Source organism: Convolutriloba macropyga, chromosome 1 (genome assembly GCF_964194025.1).
Source record: "Convolutriloba macropyga chromosome 1, txConMacr16.3, whole genome shotgun sequence".
Lineage (NCBI taxonomy): Eukaryota > Metazoa > Xenacoelomorpha > Acoela > Convolutidae > Convolutriloba > Convolutriloba macropyga.
In genome coordinates, this window is record NC_134468.1 from 1,361,775 (window position 1) to 1,381,986 (window position 20,212).

The following is a 20,212-nucleotide window of genomic DNA, read 5'->3' on the forward strand; positions in this document are numbered from 1 at the left end:
AAGAAAAAACCGTTTTTACTTTTGAAAAATATTACTGTTGCTTGTATTCTCAAACACAATTTTGTCAATGCAAGTTTGCTGCAAAAAAAAAACTTTATTTTGGCTTGAGAAGTCGATGAAAAAAAAGTAGGCTGATTTCCAGACTATATGTGCTAAAAAAAATTGTTGCAAATCCTGATGCAAAGAGGCCCGTATGTTGGAAAACGAAAACAAAAACGAAATAATTACTAGGTGGAAAGGCCATATTGGAAATTTTGAAATCTTATTTTTTCCAGTTAGTTGCTTTTTTGTGATGTGATTATAGCAGACTAATGTTGTCAAATTTTCCCAGGCTGGCGAGAACAATTCGGACGCTGATCCGCCCAGAAAAAGACGCTGCGCATCTAATACACAATCGGATGCTGCCGGTGGTGGAGGTGGCAATAATAGTGGGAACCCTGAGACATCGGATGGTCAGCAGATACTCATAATTCGTACCAATGTCCAAAGGAAATTCAACTATTTCATATATAATTGCTTCTTAGGTAATTAAATGCCGTTCAAATATACTCGTTAACAAAATTAAAACGTTCAAAAATTAGCGCAAAATTAGATAGTAAACTGCCGGTTATAGAGACGCACTTTCATAGTAACATTACTTTTACCACTTTCCTCGAAGAGTCGACAGTAAATTGCTAGAATTTTAGGATCTATTCTGTTTGGCCCCCCAGTGTTTTTTATGACCCCCAGTTACAAATTATATGTTGTTATATGGCACAATACTATGCAAGAAAATAGCACGTGCTTGGGGATAAGCTGGGGGGGGGGGGGGTGAAACAGAATAGATTCGATTTTTAATTGCCCCAAATCCTACAAAATTGGCAAAAGTACACGTAAGGAGAAAATGTGTTTGGAAAATTGACAGTTTTTGTCAAAAAAGTAGTAAATTGAGTTCCATTCGAAATCTCTTCATCTTGATCATGATGCCATTGTTTAAGCAAGGTTTGACATTGTAAGTTTAAAACTTCGTGATCAACATGAACTGATTTGAAATGGACTCAACATACTGCATTTTACCGAAAATTCGGAAACTTCCTTCCTCCGGTGTTTCAAAGTAAAAACTGTTGTCATTTTTATTGAACAATTGTTTAGTCAACTATAGAAGAACTATGTTTTTGAACTATATAATAGTAAAAATGCGCTTCTAAAACTTGAATTATTTTATATTAAAAAAGTATGTATAGCAGTTCACTGAAATCCTGTCAATTGTTTATTGACTCGCGTTTGACTAAAAAAATACAATTTCAAATTAAAATCAAATTGATTATAAAATATCTTAAAATTTTCACATGCATGAAGTTTGATCATGAGCATAGCTAAAGATCTAGCATAATTGAATTTTAGAGAATTTTGTTTTTTTTTGTAGAATGAAGGAAAATCGTTCTAATGCCCGATCAGAGTCCATTAATTGTCTTTGATCTCTCCAACAACATAGTTTCAGAGTTTTTTCAGAGTTTCGTAATTTCGAATTTGGTAATAAATTGTAATTTACTGACCTATTATTGACTTCGTAGAAGTTAGCTTTAAATACTATCACAATTGACCAGCTTTCTTATTTTGAGCAGTTTTACTATGTTTGCTAACCATAACGCCAACCCGTTTTTGTGCGTTTCCTCAACCGACAGTTCTAAATTATTTCCATTAGAGCAATTGATAAGTATTTTAACCATTCACTATTTTTCCCTGTCAATTGTTTTTTGATAATCAACCATATCATTGGCCGTGATGACGCTGAGTAATGTGAAAGAGATTCGAAACGTTGAAAACAATGATGCATTTGGCATATGCTTTTTAATGAGACATTTGAATCTAAAAACAACTGTTAGGGACACTGGACAATTTCCATAGCATCAAGTGGATTTTGAATTAATGTGTTTCAATTGCTATTCTCCCAATATCTGTAAAATTTTAGCTCCGGATTTTTGCCTAATAGCTACAAAAAGTTTTTTTGCCTAATCGAGTTTTCGCCTACTTTACTATCTCCAGCTTAAAGATTAAACCCGTTGGCTACTAACGTCGTTTAGAAGTTAAAAAATTCAAATTCAATTTTCATCGATCACCTCTCTACATTTGGCAACAACTTCGTTTGCTCAATGTCCCGCTTAATAACTTAACTCGTTGGCTGTTAACGTCCTTTAGAAGCTAATAAAAAGTAAATTCAATTTTCTTCGATCAGCTTTTTACACTTGGCAACAACTTCGTTTGCTCATAAGTTGCAAACGGCTTTGTATATTAAACAGGAGATAGCGCGGGAGATAGTGCGGGAGAAAAAATAAACGGTCAACCAACAAGTTTAATCTTTAGACGCACAAAAATAATTTCTCTGTTTATTCAGTGACTGAAGATATACCTTATTGTTTCACATATATCTATAGATTGTTGATACCTTTCATCCAATATTTCAAAATTATAGAATGAATGAGATGATTTGCATTGCGATTCATCTGTTAGACTTGATTCAAAACTTTTGCTAAACAATTGACGCTTGAACTCAGTACTTCTCTTATAGGGTTTCCGGAGACAAAATCAGACTAATTCAGTCTAATTTCGGCATTTTTAGGTAAAAATTCTATCAAGCAAAATCATTTTATGTATCCATTAGGCAAAAATTTGAACTTAAGTTTTGTGGACATTAGGCGAATACCAGTTGAAGCACTCGAAAATGGTACTTCAAAATCTACTTGACGCTATAAAATATTTAAAAGTCCCTAACAATGGTCATTATATTATTGTGAGTAAACAGAGCACATGTAATTTTTTAAACCAAATTTGAAAGCTGTTTTTGCTCCTCACTAAAATTTGGACAAAGCAAAGGTGTTTGGGGAAAAATACAATTGGGCATGGGAGTGGAAATCATGTAGAATTTTATTGTGCTTTTTTTCGCTTAGAATTATGGACAATCCCAGAAAACTCTTGCCATAAACGCTGGATAAACATAAAAAATGCAAATGCTGCAAATGCTCAATATTAAAAAATGAGACCATTTTTGTAAGTAATTATCGTGTAAAGACATTTTAGGGACACTTGAGTACTTTGTAGCGTCAAGTTGATTTTGAAGTACAGCTTTGAGTGTTGTAATTGGTTGTCGCCTATATTCACAAAATTTACCAACGAATGCAAAAAATTGTCACATAATCAAGTTCTCGCCTAATATCGCGCCCCCTCCCATCGAATGATCAAAACTGTAGAGCAAAAAGCATTTAAGTAATTCAACTTATTTTCAGATGAATGCTAATAAAATGAGGGGTATGGGCTATTAGGCGAAAACTCAATGAGGTGAACGAAATTTTTGTAGCAATTAGGCGAAAAACCTTAACCAAACTTTTGTGGAATTTAGTAGAATAGCAATTAAGACACTTCAACAACGCTGTACTTCAATATCAACTTGATGTCATAAAGTTGTCAGGTGTCTCTAAGAGACATCGTTACATGCAAAAAAGTTGTTAAAAGTACATGCTAATTTTATTATTGTTTTCAATGTTTCGGATCTCTTTTAGTGAACTCAATGTCATCACGGCCAATGATTTTGATTTTTTTTAAAGTAACAGGGACAGAATGGTGGATCTTTTTAAAAAATTTATCAATAGCTTTAATGTGAATCATTTAAAGCTACCGGTTGAAAAAACGCACAAGAAAATGGGCAATTGAGGTTGAACTACATCGCGAAAATGCTCAAAATTCGAAAACTCTGGTCAATTTCTGATTTTTTTAAAATTTTTTTCTTCGAAGTCAATTGTTATAGTCACTTAATTACATTATACTACCAAGCGGATATTGCAGTACCTCTTCTGAGTGTTTTAATTGCTGTTCGACGAAATTTAATTTCCACGGAATTTTAGCTCAGGATTTTCGCCTAATAGCTACAAAAAATTCTTTTGCCTAATCGAGTTTTCGCCTAGTATCCTACGCCCCTAAAATAAACCTGAAATGTGAAAAAATTGTATCTGCTATACAAATGGGTTGGAAAGTGTGGCCTTGAAAACCACATCTTAACGCGAGATTTTTTTGTTTAGTGATGGTGTTTTTCTCCATAATGTCGTATGGCAATTTTGCCAACAAGCCAGAGAATGTCCAGTTCCGACTGGGGGGTGCTCTGACTCTGGTGCTGACGGCTGTCACTTACAAACTCATGCTATCGAACTCTCTTCCCACCATATCCTACCTCACTCTCATCGTAAGCCATCCTTATTTATGGTCACTCGCATAGTGATATAATTCCGGCTGTTAATTTTTTTAACGGAGTAAACAAAAAGTATTTTTTATGTTGCTGCTTTTCAAGGTGTTGTCTTATTAGTAGATAGACACGTTGACAGCTTGCAATCGTTAATTACAATTACTGAAAAACAGTCGTCTAATATACCTAATTAACAAAAGTAGAATATTTTGCAGCCCGACCGCACTTCCAATCTATTATTGAAAAGTGTCTTAAGAGGCTTGTTCTCTTCGACAATTTTGCTTAATGAATTCAAGATTTTTCAGATCATCGAATTTAAATTTAGATTAATGAATTTTTGTGTTCCATTTATGAACTATGCTGATTATGAATACTTTTGTTTTCGAAAAAGAAAACCTTTTCCAGGTACGCACATATGACGTCAAGCATTGCTGACAGCATAGTGAACGGACTTAAAACAGACAAAATGTGTTTATTAGTAAATTGAAGTAAACCAACCTATCATATCGAACAGATTACGATGAGATGTTTCTTAATCTCAAAAACCATTGAAAATACATTACATTAAAAAATATACGCATTGTTTTTTTTTCAGTTTGATTGTAATTTTTCTACTCATTAAAATTTTTATGCGTGTATAGTGTTTATATTTTCAATGTGAAATAAATAGTTGATTAATTCGCAAAGGTGCTTGACACAGAACTCAGCTAGACAATTTTGTGTGGAATAATTAGAGTTAAAAATAAAGAAATGGTAAACAATTAGAATTAGATTTTCAGCTTTTCTTTTGTTCAAATTTTGCCCCAAAAAACATAAGAAATGTTGTTTTTTGATCGGCATTTTTAGGGAAAACGGTCAAATCCGTTAAGTTTTTTTGTTCGCCTTGAATAGTTTTGATAGTTTTTTCGACATAGGAGGTTATCGTTTCTAAGCGTTATGTTCAGGAGAGGACCGTTTTTGATCATTTTTAAATACTATGAAATCACCGTTTGTGACCGTTATTTTTGGTACAAGACCATTTTTGACCGTTGTTTATTCAGGAAACGACAGTTTATTGATCGTTTTTTATACGTAAGAAATGAGTTTTTAACCGTTCTTTTAGGAGATAACCGTTGTTAAACGTTAGTTTTTTTAAAAGAAAATGAACGTTTTGAACCGTTATTTTATTAAGAGATAGCCGTTTTTGACCGTTAATTTTTAGGATCTAACCTTTTTTGAACCGTTATTTTTTAGGAGAATATTTGAGCGCAACCGTTGTTTCTCATACCAGCTATCAGAAACTTGCTTATTTAGAAACTAAACAAGGAATTTTTTAGTGCAAATTTGGACAATTAAGAAAGTATATTTCTCCTTCACCAACTTTATCGTCCTAAATTTGACAAAAAGTCAAATTGGTCGGACGCAAAATTACTCAAGCGAAAAATCGCTTAAAAAAGAAAAGACCACAGGACTTATGTAAATGCTACAAACTTCGTTTCAGATCACCTAAACAGAGAATCAGTTTAAAAAGGGTTAACCTTGATTAAAACCACCTTAACTATGGTTACATAATCCATTGTGGTGATTTTATACGCGGACTTTTGCTTGCGTTGATATCAAACATAAAAACTGTCAAAAACGTTCAAAAACGGTATTTTCCTAAACAAACTATCAGAAACGATAATCTCCTAAAAACAACGGTCAAAAGCAATCATTTCCTAAAATTACCCATCAAAAACGATTGAAAACAATCAAAAAACAATCATTTCCTAAAATTACCGATCAAAAACGGTCATTTCCCACACTAATTTGAACGTTTTTGATCGAATTGGTCAACAGGAGTTTTAGCTTGTTAATTTTTGCCAATAATTTTAAAATGTGCAAATAATTTTCAGACGTAACGGAAAAATGTCAGACGCAACACTTTTGCTTTTAATCTGAATTGTTTTTTGCTTATGAAACGGTCGCATCAATTTCTTTATCGGTGTATACAGAATCTTTTTTTTTCAGATTTGGCTATCTCATTTTTGTTATAAAACTAAACTTGGTAAACTGAGACTAAAAATTTCATCTCGTCAAAAACATATTAAATTGCCATTAATACGACCTACAACCCATTAGTTCTAGTTTCTTTGTCCATCCTTAACTTTGTAGCATATATTATATGGGAAATGAATGTGTGTATTATTGTTAAGGACATCTACGTGCTGTTCCAAATCTTCATGATGACTCTGTTGGCAGTGACATTTGCAGTGTTGCACTGGGTGTGGAGGTGGTATGCAGACGATATCGATTTAGAGGAACAATTCCAACATTGTGAAAAAAGGTATGGGGTCTTTCCTATTAAATGTAATTTTTTATTTCCAGATCATTCTGGGGTGAATTCATTTGTACAATTAACTTTTTCCTGCCCTTTTTTTCCAATTTTTTTCCAGATCCGTAAGAATCGGCTGATTTTTTCGTTGTCCTTTTTTTTCTCAGTCTGTGAGATTCGGTGATAAGGCTTTTTTACAGAATGAAAAAATTGCACTGCGCATGATAAAATAATCTGGTCTTTTCGGCTGTTCAGAGACTTTTCACAGATGCAAAATTTTTTGTCTGGTTTTTTGTCTTGACATAGCAAAAAGTGACATGATCAGACTATGGCAATTATAAAAATACAGAATTGAGATTTCATGATTCATTGCTGATTTACTCTGGTACTATGATCCGGGCCCTCATGAAATTATTGCCCCATTATGGTATATTTTCACCCCAAAACGCCAGCATCTCTTAGCGAGCCATGTATTATTTTTTGGTTAGATTTGATGTAAGTTTAGCAGTGAATTTTTGAAGATTTGTTGTGATGTTAGCGGTAAATTTTGTGCACCAATTTCTACATTGAATGCTACGGATATTCCCCGTATTCCTCGCAATTCCTTCCCGGGAAGACCAAACATATTTCGGTTTGAATGGTGCGCTAAACCTGTGCGCAACCCAAAATCCGGGATTGAACACCATAAAATAATCTAAGTCATATTTGATTCTTGATACTAATACTAAGTCATATATGGTTTTATGGAATATTAGCAAACATGCATGATCATAAATGGGTATATTAGTAAGCTTACAAGGATCATAAATGGTTCTTACCAATCATAATAAGAATTTTTGTCTTTTATGAAACCATATATATGTTTTTTGAATTATTTTCAAAATTGATCATTTCAGGTGCGCCTCAATCTGAGATTAACATAATTGACAACCCGTACCTAACTCTAAGGGAAATTCAGCACTGAGTCAGAGTCTAACTCAGGTCACATTTTGCACTGAATTTGTCTGATTCAGAGCTAATTCAGTGATTCAATCTGAAATATCTTCTGATTCAGAAGAATACAGAATAATTTCTCTGAATTTTGCTCTGATTCAGAGAAATTCAGAAATCAATTCCCAGTTGGTTCTGAAATCCTCCTGAATCAGTACTGAAACTTGAAATTTCTCTGAAACTGCTCTGAACAGGTACAGATTCTCACTGAGATTAACGTAAACTGCAGGGTTCCCTGTTGTGTAGATTTCAGTTCGTGACTCCAGAGACCAAGTGTGAATTGACAGCATTGGCCAATCTTTTAGACGTCATCTGTGTGTCAGTGCACGGGACCATCCAAATACTCTTCAACATCACATTCACAACTTACGTATACAAAAAGGTAATTCCAAGAATAATTCCAAGGTTAATACTTCCCAATCTGGGAACAGTCCGGGGCAGAACAGTTTTTATGGAATTGCAAAGTAACGTACAACCTGCTGTATAACAACACATAATTTAAAAGCGGGTCATGAAAATACCCATTGATATATTATGATGATTACCTTTATGAGGCGCAAAGCGAATTTCTATCCAGCATATAACCAGTGGTGTACGTCCCCTTTGGCTGGAGCCTTAGGTATTTAGTCATTAGATCTTTAGAGGAATGAATTCAAAGCCATGAAGACCAGGGCATCGGTGCGAAGACCATCCGGGGTCTAGCTCTTTAACGAATTGATCTCCATGAGCCTCAAGTCTCCTCAAAACCATCTTTGGGGAAATAGCAGAGCACGTGTTGTCTGGACCAAACATGTAGTGTAGCCGCCACTCTTTATCATTTTAGCTCTGCGATAACAGTTGCAACACTAGTCTGTTACTAAATTTCTGTGACTATCACTACATCTTGCTTATCTGGACCTTACACAGAATTTCCTACCAAACGACTTTTTTTTCAGATGCTAATTGTGCACAAGGATCACACACCTTTTCACTAGTCATCAACTTTCAATAAATACAGTGTAGCAATCATTCTAAGCTCCCATATATTTAGCACGTACTAGCCCTGCGTTCGTTGTTTACTAACAAGGATCTCAGGCAGATTAGAGTTCACAGGTGACATTAATTGGCGTCTAGCCAAATCAATGCTAAAGGTAAAAATTCATTTACTAGTCTCGTTCTCACTTTCGATACTTTGTTGATTTTCGAGTCAGTAAAGATCTTTCGAAGACATTTCCTACGTTGAAGACATTTCCAACATGTATAAATTGGCGAGACATGCCTGCAAGAGCCACTTTTATAACAGGGCCTCACCAACAACCACTTTTCATCCCGGCTTTCGAGAGCGGTATTCCAAGCTCTGCCTCAACTCCTTCATCTTGGGGAGTATCGGACTGGAAGGAATTCCGGCAAAGTTTGTTTTGGGTCCTCCCTGGCTTGCTCAGTTCACACTCCTCCGTCTATCCGCTTCGCTAACTACCGCAAAATGAGCTTGTACTAGTTAACCAGGGGCACCCCGTGGAGGTTGCGGATCACGTCCACACCTTTGTTTACTTACCCTCCTCGAAAAGTGTTCGTCTTATCTGTGTGTTTCCATTTTCCACAACCAGTGGTAAACAAACTTACACTATGAGACAAAAACTCAGCAATCTTCAGCAGATCAAAAATTGTGGAAGCCAGCGTTAGCAGTAAAACAAAGAAAAAGCGAAATGCTATTAAAAGACCAACGTGTTTTTCACCGGAATTGATTGGTGTTTTGATGTCTTCTTCTTTTACTAGCATTCTTTGTGGCCATATTTTCAATATTTTACAACTTGCTGTACAATCAATTTGTTGTTCAAAGGTCTAATTGTACAAATTGTTTTTCCCGTCTTTTTGTTTTACTTGTCATAAAGTTTTTGCCTAGTCGCATTTATCATTATGCGTAAGAAGTTCAGATTAATTTGTTTGTCTGGAAGATAGCGTGGCAACATGTTGTAGATCGCAACTAGATTGTAGATTGAAAATTGAGTTTGTCACATGCGCACTTCGTAAAAAAAACAAAAAGCATGTTCTGTGTGCTTAATTGTACCAATATTTAAATATTTCTCAAAGGTGCTCTTTTACTTGTTAAGTTTGCGAAAATTTAGCTGTATATTTTCTGTTTGCTCAACTTCATCTGTTTCTTCTGGCAGTGTTGTCAACAATAATTTTTCAATTGATTACTAAAGTTTCATTTTACAATGTGTTTGAAAAACGTATACTATATGTTCAATTTAGCTCAAATACGAATTACGTGGTCATTCACGTCTCCATAGTTTTAATACTCTTGTAAATTCAACAAAAATGTCTATCGATTCTCAAATTGAGATGACAAAATATGTGATGTAACACGGGAGCTCCTGTTAGGCTCTGCGTAGAATGTAAGACTCAGTTTTGTTTTTTAAAAAATCTATTCTGGGAGTAAAAGCTCGTTTGACTAACAGTTGGACGAATTTTTTTCGGATTAACCTTAAATTCTACTTAACTTGAATCGGAAACCGGAAAACATAGAAATATCATCTTGAAGTAGTTTTGACATATTTAAGCACATTCATTCTAAAACAGCTTTTCGCAGATGCCTAAAGTACAACAAGAGCAATTAGTTGCAAAGAAAATCAAGCTTAAACAATCACAGGTAGTGTTTTGCAATCAAACTGTTGTTGTAAATTGATACACTAGAGGTTGCAATCAAATAAGTTACCAGATGTGGTTGGCTCATGAAGTCACAAAATGAAACTAAAAACTTGATTTCAGATTCCTCAATAGATTTCGCACTTTTCAATTTCATCTTGCTTCTAATATTTCTGTCACTTTCAAAAAAGGGTGTGATGCAGGATCCAGTCAACACGTTTTTCAAAATTTTTACGGAAAAAGAAATCATCAAAAAAAAAGAGTTGGAGATTATGTCAAATTCTGTCGGCTTGGCGCGACTTTTATTCCAACTTATTATTAAATCATGCATCAGCAGCCATCTTTTCCAAAACTCCTATATAGGATTCTTTTGCAATTTAAATAAAACCTCACAAAATGTTTTTTTTTAAAATGTTTTCATGACAAAGCAAAGAAAAAGTAAAAAGTTGATATTTTTTTAAACATTTAACTCAAATATTGCATGTTTAGTATATCAGTTAACTAATGCTGATGCAGAGATAAAAAGGAAAAATTTTATTTTTTGAGAAGATGTATTGCATATGTTTGCTTTTTTTTCGGTTACAGATAACTAAGTTTCTAAAATAGGTACTAAGAGTGAGAGAAGGCTGAGTGAGAGTGAATTTGTTTTACAGTTGTTCTTTTTGTAGTTTTTGTCCTTGGAATCTTTTTTTGAAAGTAGGTTGTGAATATTTGTAATTATAAGATGCCGCCTCCCCCAACCATTAAACTACCGATGATTTTGCGGTTTTCTTTTATTTATGTTCCTTTAATTTTTTTAACAGCTCTTTTTTAACCCGGAATAAAATTTGTAGGTTTTTGAAATAAAAGTTAAGGGCTCCAAAAAGAATGTTTCTATACGATTCGTAAACAAAAAAAGCGAAAAAAGTTTTTTTTTTGAAAAAAAAACGCTTTTTTGAAAGAAGCGTTTTTTTTTCTAAAAGTTCACTTTTGAAGTGGTTTAACCTGAAAAGTGAAAAACTAGAAGCGGGGCTCTTTCACAACTGTTGTTTTGGTTTCTTGTCAACTATAGCATCTTATGCCTTGACAACCAAAAGTGTAGTCCTCTTACCTCAGAAAATGAGTAAAATCGAAAAAAATCCGATGCGAAAAAAAACACCATAATGTCGCCAATTAGGACCTCACTCCTCTCAAGGCACCCTCACTCCCTCGCTTAGGCACCACAAAACTTCTTTTTTAAAAAATAAATTGGAATAGTGCTGGACTGAATTTATTTTTAGTGAGCAATTGTTTAGGTGAAAAGGGAGAGTGATCACTTTGTGGAGCAGGAGTCAGACTACAGGAAGTTCCTCGATTCCAACCCAGAGATGACTCATATGTGGAAACGAATGAGCTACTCCAAAAGGGGAGCCAGAAATGCAATCAAACCCATTGGACTACAGGTTAATTTCTGTTCTGTGGTTATAATAAGTAATAACAAATTCGTTTTCAAGTGAATCACATTATATTAAAAGGAGTATATTTACAATCCGAAAAGCAATACCCACTTGAAGAAAGGTCTTCAAGAACAGTGCAAAAACAGTGTTTTTTAAGCTGACAATCAGAGCTGAAACAAGTTAAAAACAGAATGGTTGTAGGCTGACAAGAGTCATACAATAATGTTAATTAGGCTGATAATTGCATGATAATAGTTATGATCAGATCAAGATCAGGATAAAATCGGAAGTACAATTAAACTCTGAAAAATTTTCTGATCAGTGTAGATTCTGACATGAACAGAATCTGTACAAGTATAAAACAGTATATATACAGTCTCTGGATATACATTGGTTCAGTACTGCAATGCTCTGGGTGGTCGGCCCGGGAGGCAGAGTCCTTCAAGTGATGCCTTTTAGTTTATAGGTTATCTCTATTCCATTTATTGACAATAACAAAAACTTCAATCAACAAATAAATAAAAAACAGCTGTAATATTTGTTAACCCAATTTTTGTGTACCTTTTGCACCATAGAAAGGTTCAAAAGTTAAAAGTTACTAAGTTATGGTTGTTATAGGAGTCTGTAATGTCAGAAAGTTCTTCAAAACTTACATTCTGATAAGGTAGGCCGACGTTGAATTCAACGTTAAACACGCCTAATTTCGCCCTACTGACTAAATCAAGGAATAAATCAATTTCGTCGTACTTGTGAATGCATCAAGAAGCAAAAAAGGTTTATGGTTACAACTTCTTAATTTCCTATCGTCACATTCTTGTCACCCGGGTCGAGGTTTTAAGGTGAATTTTTGTAAGAAATGCGGTGAATGCGGTGAATTTTTGTAAGAAATGCGGTGATTGCGGTGAATGCGGTGAAAAAAAATAATTCACCGCTTTTCACCGCATTTCTTACAAAAATTCACTACCAAATTCACCGCATTTCTTACAAAAATTCACCGCATAGAATATTATGGCAAATTAATGTAAGAAATGCGGTGAATGCGGTGAAAAAAAATAAGTAAAGAAAACATTAAAGAAAGACAATGACAATAGATGTAATGAATTTTACGAACAAGGTTGTTGTCGCCATCCAGAACTTATCAAACTCCGAGGCTAGGCCGAGTTGTTGCATAACTTCAAGAGGGTGATAACCACCGTGTGGTAATATTTTCAATCAACTCTCGTCGCGATTAGACTATTTTTTCTGCTTTTTTTCTCTTCGCTTCATTTAGCGACAGGGGCGAGAAAAATTTAGGGGAAAGATAGTTAATATCAAAGCGGATTTTCGTCACAGATTCAGATTTTTGTAGTTTTCATCTGGCGCTAACAATTAATTTCATCACTAAGCTATGCAACTGATGGCCTGTTGCTATGACAACGAGAGTTAATTAAATAATATGACGATAACAGAAAGTTGTAGCTGAGATATATATTTATACTTTAATTTATGAATTAATTTATGAAAATTATTTACTACTAGTCAACAGGAAAAGGTAAAGTACTTAATTGTTAGATTCCCTTAGATTTTGCAAGTTCCCTTAAATTGCTCAATTTTGTCTGTGCTTGTCCGCAAAGGACGATGACCAATTGCTCTTTTAACATGCAAAAGACGACAGAACTATACTGTTTACATGCTTCCTTTTTGTTTTCTTGCTTTAAACAGCGTTAGCCAAAAACCAGAGGGGCCAAGTTTTATTTGAATTGTTTTAATTTGCATCTAATTTTTGTTACATTTATTTTAAACAATTTTCAACTTTTGTGGTATATTTTATTTTAACGGAGAATAGTTTTTACAGTGATTGCATGACCTAAGTAAGTACATAATCATTATTTTTTATCAGTGAAATTTTTTATCCGGAAAAAAACATACGAATACAACTGCCACAGACACATATTGATCATAACAGATTAGGAACGTGAAAGGAATAATACCCCGCATGATAAAGCAGTGAGTAGAGTCTGGGAAATGATAACCTGGCCACGAGATAAGTCCGGTTTGAGATAATTCCGGGAACTCCTAAAGCAACTCAGCGGCGACCCCTAACAAGGTCCTAAAACCAACAAGGAGGCTCGGTAATGTGCGTACGCACATAATGTTCCGACCCCACTCATCCACATTCTTGACCTAATTGGCTACCAAATGATGAAGAGGTAGAAAACTTACCAAATCATAAATATCGTTCAATAAACAACCAATGAAATACATTAATGTCATGCCAGAGGGCCGATAAAAGTTGTTGATAATAGGAAGACTAGAAAGGAAAATAATAAAAATTAAACAACACACATTATTTACGACCAACTCGATGTCTATTAAAAAACCATAACAAAATCACAAACTATTAAAAAACCATAACAACTCGCTTCAGATAAAACCTAAACAAAACAATTTAAACTGTATTTCAATAGAAAAGATATGGCACCTGTCCTCAATGCGACTGGTTAATAGGTGGCCAAAAGATCAAAGAGGTGCGAAGTTCGAAATTATGTTTCTATTTTTGAAAAAAATGGATTTCACAGTTATTAATGTCATTAGATATCAATTTAAATCACTAAAATGTTCATTTATTTCTCCATAGGAAACAATTGAGTCATGTCAATAACCAAAAATCAATTGCGCAAATTTTCAAAGCCAATGGGACCTACGATTATTGCTATAAATTAAAGAAAACAAAAATCCTCTAAAATGTACAAATTTATCATAATCTATAACATTTTATGAAATCTAGTAGTAGCAGTAGTAATAAAGCCTTGAAACAAATTTTTGAACCTAAAATGCTTATAAAGATTAAATTATAGCTCAGTGGAACCGGGTAGTAACCTATGTTTACAGAGACTGAGCTACGAATTGACCGAAAATCCTCGAAAAAATGACGAAGCTCAAAATCCCAAATACATTTTCGAAAACAAATGTTTTCTAAATTCAAAATTCATAAGAGATTTTTAAAAAGACACGAAATAGGTGGCAACACCTCAGGAAGCCAATTGGGCCTGCTGGTAATGAGACTAAGTCACGACCCCACAAAACAGCAACAAATACATAAAGAAGCCAAAACTTCAAACAATTTTACGACATCACACTGTTCATGGCATTATAATTTGAAATACTAACTGCAAAAACTGTAAATCGTCGCTTTCTTTTGAGTTTATCATCATTGAGTCTTCCTTATAAAAGGACTATGTAAACATGACAACAAAAAGACAACCAAAAATTGAACAATTTAGACATCTTGAAAACTTTTTTATGAGATCGAAGCAAGCAGTCTGGGCGTATAACAGAGCCCAAAACAGTGTTTGAGTCAACAAAAGTAAGTGAGACTTGTAATTAGTGAGATTGAGTCACTTGCCGAAGAAAATGAAAGCAAAAAGAAGACAGTTGAAATTTTTTTAAAAGTTATTCAACAGAAAGAATTCACATGTCCAAATACGCCTTTTTCAACACTGCACATTTTCCCTACCTATGCTTTCTTTTAATTGGATTTGTCAAAAATGTGATAATTTGACAAGGAAACAAAATAAACTCATAGATTATGAGATTCGGCTCAAAAATAAAAAAAAATGAAAACGCGTAGTATCAAAAAAGAAACCATTAGTTGAATATAAAAAGTTTATTACATTAATTTAAACTCTCAGGAATTATGTTTTCGCCTGTTTTGTACTGAGATTGTGCTTGAAGTTAAGAGAGATAAGATAAAATAGTGGCAAAATTAAAAAACTCATCAATATTCTCTCAAAAAATATAAAATCGAAATCATGACAGACCTTAGGTAACAACTGAAAGAAGTATCTAGGTTCATTTATACGTCCCAAAAAGCTAAATGGGTTTTTCATTGAAGATAATAAGTCATTGGGCTATGCATTGAGCCATAAAAACCATGAGCTTAACTCTGAATGCAAAATATAATCTGCTGAACCTCGTTTATTGTAAATAGAATCTGTTCTTAATTGAACCCTGATTCGAAATTATCATCAGTAATTTACAAAAAACATTTACATAGAAATCTTTTGAAAAAAATGTCGCGCCCCAATAAAATCTGTATCGTTTTATCATAAGGACCCATGGTAAGATCAAAACCAGCCCAGATATTGTTGAGCTCGTAAAAAAGCACTCAATTGTTCAAATGGTTGTGAAATAGATCAACTTTTAAATAAAGTTTCGGAGTATATCAAAAAACAAATAAAGCATTTTGTGTAATTATTGAGTTTAAATTTGCAAAAACTGGCAAAACTATAATTCCAGAAGACTCTTAATGCCAGCGGGAGTACAACGAGCTGTTTTTTGAGTTTAAACAGAATGTGGCCACAGTTTTAAGGTGTATACTTTTAGCAAATTTAAAGCAAGTTAGCTAAAAATTCAAAATTGCGCAAAAAGTTTGAAATTTTCAAAAATTTAGTTGCATAAACTCTAGCCAAAAAACTCGGAGGGAATAATTCAGCAACCCTCCTCTATCTTTAAGGGTAATAACATAACACTACAGTTAACAATATTGACATGTTTTTCGCCAAATTGACGAAAATATGGTCAAAATACCGAAATAAAGACCGCTGAATTACATCTAATATTCACAAAACTAAGCACCGATAACTCCCTATAAAAGATGAAAAACGAAAAAAAAAGTTAATTCCATATTATACGATGCACGGGCTATCTAGTGATACCACTCGTAGCTCTCTACGATGATTATACCAATCGGCCAAAATTGTCTGATGAAAAAAAACAACATTTGAGTATATAATTCCTCCCCCACTGAAGTGGGTCGGAACAATGAAGATCAGATATTGCATCTTCAGGAGTTTCTCAGTTGCAATTTCGTAAACGTCATTAATTGCAAGAGGAATTAATTCAAAAATGAAAGTCGATCTAGTAAGATATTAAATGCATCCTTATTCCCTATAGTTTTACCTATACTTGATTTAAAAACAAAAAACTGTTGCAAGATGCCGGGTTGCTTTGATTCTATACAAGGATCTTATATGAATTTTGAATGTTCCTACTTCTTACTACGATCCCATTATGAAACCAAAGAAATCATATAAGATCCTTGTATGATTACCAAGAAATCATATATGATCCTACTATGATTACCAAGAATCGTACAGCTTTTTCCTCCAATTTCGTTTTCAATTTTATCGAAAAGGTAACACTTATGTGATTCCCAGGCATCACGTTCAGATTCGGTACCCCATTCACTACTTTGAAGAACCATGAATTGCAAAATTGGGTGCAAAATGAAAGCTTAAGTCTATCTAGCTATATCTAACTTTTATATCATTGCGCATGAAATCCAAAAGTTATTCTTTTTACTGCACCCAAATAGTCAAATGACGCAACCAAACTGCACATACGGCATATTAAGTTTAAATGCCCTCTGACTACATTATAGGGGAGTTTTTGACATCAGTCAATGTTCTATGTACAACATAGGACCTTGTATGATTTCAAGAAATTTTTTCGATTTCTACCGAAAATGGAATATTTACAACAGTCTTTAAGCTCCCAAATTTCTATATGATTTCAAAGAGTTCATACATAATCTCTGGATAACTACTAGGAATTCATTCAAATCATATATGACCTAGTATGTTTATTAAGAATCATAAATGATCTAGAACTACTGCTAAGATTCCTATATGACCCAGTATGAAATCAAAGAACGCTGTATGATCGGTGACCCGGGAATAGGCACATACTTTTGACATTGCAAAAAAGGGCGGAAAATGAAAATATGAATGAAATATGAATGAAAAGCAACAAAAATCTGTCCTATATTTCCTGGATCTGCATTTTTAGATTTTGTTCAGTTTTTTTGTTATACATGTTTATCGCAACTGTTGTGTCCTGGTATTAAGTATTTTCATTGAAAAAAATTGGATGGTTGCGTTGATCCATTTGTTAGTTTAATTTGATTTTTCTTATCCAAAATTTCATTTAATTGAATTTTTTTTCTTCTCAAATGAAATTTTAATATTTTGTCTACGAATGCGCCCCAATTCGACCATACCGTTTATGACTTGAATTGGTTTTTTAATTTTTATCGCACAAAAGGCCATCGGATTAGTATTTCCTGGTGCTACATTTAACTGCTCATTAGTTTAACTCATATTTCTGTTCAACAGAAAAATTGGCAACTCAATAATGTGACATCCTAAGTGCGCAATAAGAGTTTTTGAAAAAAGCTACTTTATTTGACTAAGTCGAAAAGAGTGGAAAAAATTAATTCCAATTTAAATTTGAATGAGGTCTTTCGTAGGGAACGAGAAAACTATGAACAGTCAACATCTAATCAAGATTGCTCTAGAATAGTCATGCTATCAAATTTGGTCTATCGTGATTAAGAACAATTCCAATTCAGAAATATTGTCGAGGATAGATTGTCAAGCATGTCACAAATACATGGGTTTGCTTTTCCGGGCATCTTTTTTTGTTTTTGAAACTGAGGAACAATATATAGTTTCGGCTTGTGCAAACCTTGTTGTTGCCCTCGGTGGATCTATTTAATTATTTTTGTTTTTATAATATAGCTTTTTTAACATATCAATAATGCACTCGTAAAAGCTTCACGAAATAACTATGGCTTTCAAACAATAATATAATCCCGCGTTGGCCTTTCTCGGAAAACATACACAAGAACCATATATGGTCCTATAAAGTCCATACAAAGTTTTCTTATATGATCGTGCTATGGTTGCCAAGATTTCCATATATGATTCTTATATCGTATCCAAGAATCCGGTATGCACATTTGTGCGTTCTTTCAACTCCCATACAAAGCTTATACTGAAGTCTCAGCTTTAAGCGCTTTACACAACTCATGGCATATTGGTACCATATATGGTTCTTAAATTGTTCTTACATGGTTCTTCAATGGCCTCTACACCGTTTTTTCATGAATCTATTCTTTTGTGGTACATGGTTCTCGCATGGCTCCTACATGGCTCTTTAATGATTTTTTATGGTATTTAAGATTGCAATATGTGTTATATGCTTGTTTTCAACGCCCAAGCATTGTTTATGCAGTACCTTAAAGTCTCCGCATATTTAAAGAATTTGTGGCTTCGATATGATTCTCAAGAAAAGATTATGGTGGTCAACCCGGGATTAGACATCATTCAATCTCTTATGTTTTTGTTATGTTATAGCTTGATGACTCGACACAGAGCAACCTCAAGGTGAAAAATAGCATCGAGAAAGGGAAGATGACGTCAACAGGGGAGAGTCCCTCTGCTATGAAAACAGCTCAGATGATTGTTTGAAATTCAAATTTTGTAGCCTGATTCTTATCACCCTAGATTTTCATTTATCCAATATTTGTATAAAATATTTTCTTAAAATTTCAGTTATTTACGACAGAAAGTAAGTTGTTGTGCTAGTTATTGACATAAGCATACCCGTGTTGAGAATTTTGTCGGATCCAAACATAAGGAATTGTCGCTTTCTTTTCGTCGGTTTAGCTTAGCAAAAAGCGAGCGAATTGTTTACGTTTTTTGTCGGTTTGATCGGTTGTCGATTTTATACATGAAATGGCGGTTTTTGTCGATTTCAATGTTAGAAAGTGTCGGTTTTCGTCGATTTTGAAAAGTAAGAATTGTCGGTTTTAAACGTATGAAAAATCGTTTTTGACCTAAATTATCTGAGATAGTTTTGGAAATATATCAAGTCAAGTTGAGGAGCCAATTTGTGATATTTTCCAGTATGATCTGGTTTTTTTTACCCTCCCCTTTTTTCATTTCGGACAGTTGCGGGGCTAATAAAATAAACTATAGGAAAATCGATTTAGCATGGTGAAAACCATACATGTACAGTTTTCAAAAACAAAAACAAAACATGATTAAACATCAAAACGATGGACAAAAACGATGGCAACAACAACTTTTGAATAACTTTCTCGGCGTCCATTGTACGACACTGTTCGTAACTCCATGTATTATTTGTGTACATCTAAAAATCTTTGAAAAATCAAAATCTTTAGTGACTTGCTGGAGTCAAGCTAAATTTCAGCAGGTCACTAAAATCAAGTTAGTCTTTTCATTGCTCATTTGAATCGAGTATGGTCTCTCATAGTACATTTTGACCGAGCATCGTCTTTTCATAAGTCTGAATTTAAACCTGGGTCTGAGGACGTATCTCGCATGGTAACCTATTGCGAGCCGGATTAATGAACAGAAATACGAATAAAATGAAAATAAACAGTGTCGGGAATATTTTATGCTCAATTAAAACATGGGCACACCTTCTGTCAATCATATTCATCAAAAAGTTTACATTTCCTTAATATGTTGACTAATAGCTCCGCGAGTCGGGAACGAGAACAACGATAACAACAAAAACTACAATTATCGACTTTTTTATTACGATGATACCGACAAAAACGACAATAATCGACAGTTCCTACAAAAAAGCTTCTTGCGTCGGTTTTGTCGCTGTTTCTCAACACGGGTAGACATTTGCAAACATTATATTTTTTCCATGCGCATTTTTGTCACGAAAAATGTTAGACCTAGTAGAAGTTGTACGGTAATCTTGTACGCAACTGGCATTGTTTGGCTTAAAATGGCTCTAATTTCTGATAGAAAAATGATCATCGTGCAAGATTTTGAAAAAACAAAGTTGTCTGGAAGATTCTGTTCGAAGAAA

The 20,212-nt window shown here is 34.0% G+C and overlaps 1 protein-coding gene across 3 annotated transcripts in view; it reads left to right on the forward strand.

Annotated features, from left to right (window-relative positions):
* LOC142344642 (uncharacterized) overlaps positions 1-18,914 on the forward strand; it is a 54,071-nt gene extending 35,157 nt beyond the window's left edge. For all 3 annotated transcript variants that reach the window (XM_075396459.1, XM_075396477.1, XM_075396468.1), the window contains 6 exons: positions 332-524; positions 4,053-4,213; positions 6,388-6,518; positions 7,743-7,878; positions 11,399-11,545; positions 18,718-18,914. In XM_075396459.1, coding sequence (XP_075252574.1) covers positions 332-524; positions 4,053-4,213; positions 6,388-6,518; positions 7,743-7,878; positions 11,399-11,545; positions 18,718-18,831 — 882 coding nt within the window. In that variant the 3' untranslated portion in view covers positions 18,832-18,914. The remainder of the gene's footprint in view (positions 1-331; positions 525-4,052; positions 4,214-6,387; positions 6,519-7,742; positions 7,879-11,398; positions 11,546-18,717) is intronic.
* The last annotated feature ends 1,298 nt before the right edge of the window (positions 18,915-20,212 follow it).